This window comes from Bison bison, unplaced genomic scaffold, assembly GCF_000754665.1.
Source record: "Bison bison bison isolate TAMUID 2011002044 unplaced genomic scaffold, Bison_UMD1.0 scf7180017864524, whole genome shotgun sequence".
Taxonomy (NCBI): Eukaryota; Metazoa; Chordata; class Mammalia; order Artiodactyla; family Bovidae; genus Bison; species Bison bison.
The window spans coordinates 593926-595324 of record NW_011495075.1 but is presented as its reverse complement, the minus strand read 5'-3'; the positions used below and the strand labels follow the sequence as shown (position 1 = coordinate 595324).

Below are 1399 nucleotides of genomic sequence, written 5' to 3'. Positions count from 1 at the left end.
CACCTACTCCATGAGGCCGGACACGCACCCCCGACTCCTCAGCAGATGCACACTGGCCCAACGCGGGAAGCAGGCAGCAGAGGCCTGGTTCAGCTCAGGTCACCCGGCCGGCACCTTGTCTGCAGGATGGCCTCACCCAATCCCAGCCTCAGCCGGCAGGCCTGTGCCCTCGAGCCTCAGCTCTGGGACGTGGAGCCCTCCCCAGGATCTGCCCCGCCTTCACCTCCGGCCAGCAGAGCCCTGCCCTGGTCCCCTTTCCCAACCCTGCTGCCTGCATCCAGGCTAGAGCTGCAGAGTTTAGTGCACAGGTCGCTAAGACAAAGGTTAGAAAAAGTCCAGAAGGCACTTTATTGGAGCGTCCCCTTCACGCGGGGAGGGAGCAGAAGCCCCACCCTCACCGGCCTGTGAGGGCCTGGGGCTGCCAGTGTGGCCCCAGCACCCGGTGTGGGAGGCGTGGGAAGGGAGCGTCTTAGAAAAAAATAGATTCCTATGTACATGTCCGTATTTATAGCACATAAATTAGGGAGTGCTCTGACCCCTGCCCGCGGAGTCCAAGCGGGGAGGTGGAAGCCAGTCCAGAGAGAGGGGGCCCCCCTCTCAAGCCCCGGGGCCCGCAGCCTCCTCGGCCCATCCAACCTCTGCAGGAGGCAGGCGTCCCCAGCTGGGGTCCAATGAGGTCCAATCAGGCAGAAGGGGCTGCACGTGCAGCGACGGCCAGTGCACAGTCACCTCAAACTCCAGGCTTGTAATTCCAAAAGGAGGGCAGACCGCGAGGCCACCGGCCCCAGAGGCCAGGACGACGCTGAGGGCCCAGGGCCCCTGCTGCTCTTCACGGCACAGGCTGCGCCCTGACGGCCGGGCGGTCCTCCCAGGGGCTGCGCTTCTCGTTGAGCGTGGTTGCAGGGTTGGTCTGGCCCTCAGTTCCTGTGTCCCACCACCTCCTCCTCCTTCCAGCCGCTGGAGTTCCTGCCGAACTTGTAGACAAGTCTCCGGCCGTCTACCCGCTCAAGGATCTCCCGCTTGTAGTAGTACCTGAGGGGGACAGGTGGTCAGAGGTGCCAGGCAGAGGCTGACCTGCCCAGGGTCCTCAGGCGACCTGCCCGCTGGGCTCTGGCCCAGGGGAAATGGGCCTGAACCACGTCCTACACAGGAGGAGCCTTCGCTCCCTCACCCGGCTCTGTTGGGGGCACCTGACCCTCCCCGGGACTCTGCGTGGAGCAGTGTGGTCTGGGGGCTGGAGGAAACCTTTGCGATGGTCTGGGAGGAAACTGAGGTCCAGAGACAAGCAGCTTAATTACTTCAATGGTGTGGGCCATGGCTAATGCCCTGTTCACCATCAAGTGCCTTTCATGGGACAAGCCTTACAGATGATAGAAATGCCTGTGAGATCAAGTTCAGT

General features: G+C 62.8%; 1 protein-coding gene across 1 annotated transcript in view; it reads right to left on the bottom strand.

Annotated features, from left to right (window-relative positions):
* Positions 1-324: 324 nt before the first annotated feature.
* Positions 325-1399, bottom strand: part of ELF3 (E74-like factor 3 (ets domain transcription factor, epithelial-specific )) — a 4154-nt gene continuing 3079 nt past the window's right edge. The window contains exons 7-8 of the mRNA XM_010831115.1: positions 1172-1268; positions 325-1050 (exon numbers count right to left, since the gene is read on the bottom strand). Of these exons, the coding sequence (XP_010829417.1) occupies positions 918-1050; positions 1172-1268 (230 nt within the window). The 3' untranslated portion in view covers positions 325-917. The remainder of the gene's footprint in view (positions 1051-1171; positions 1269-1399) is intronic.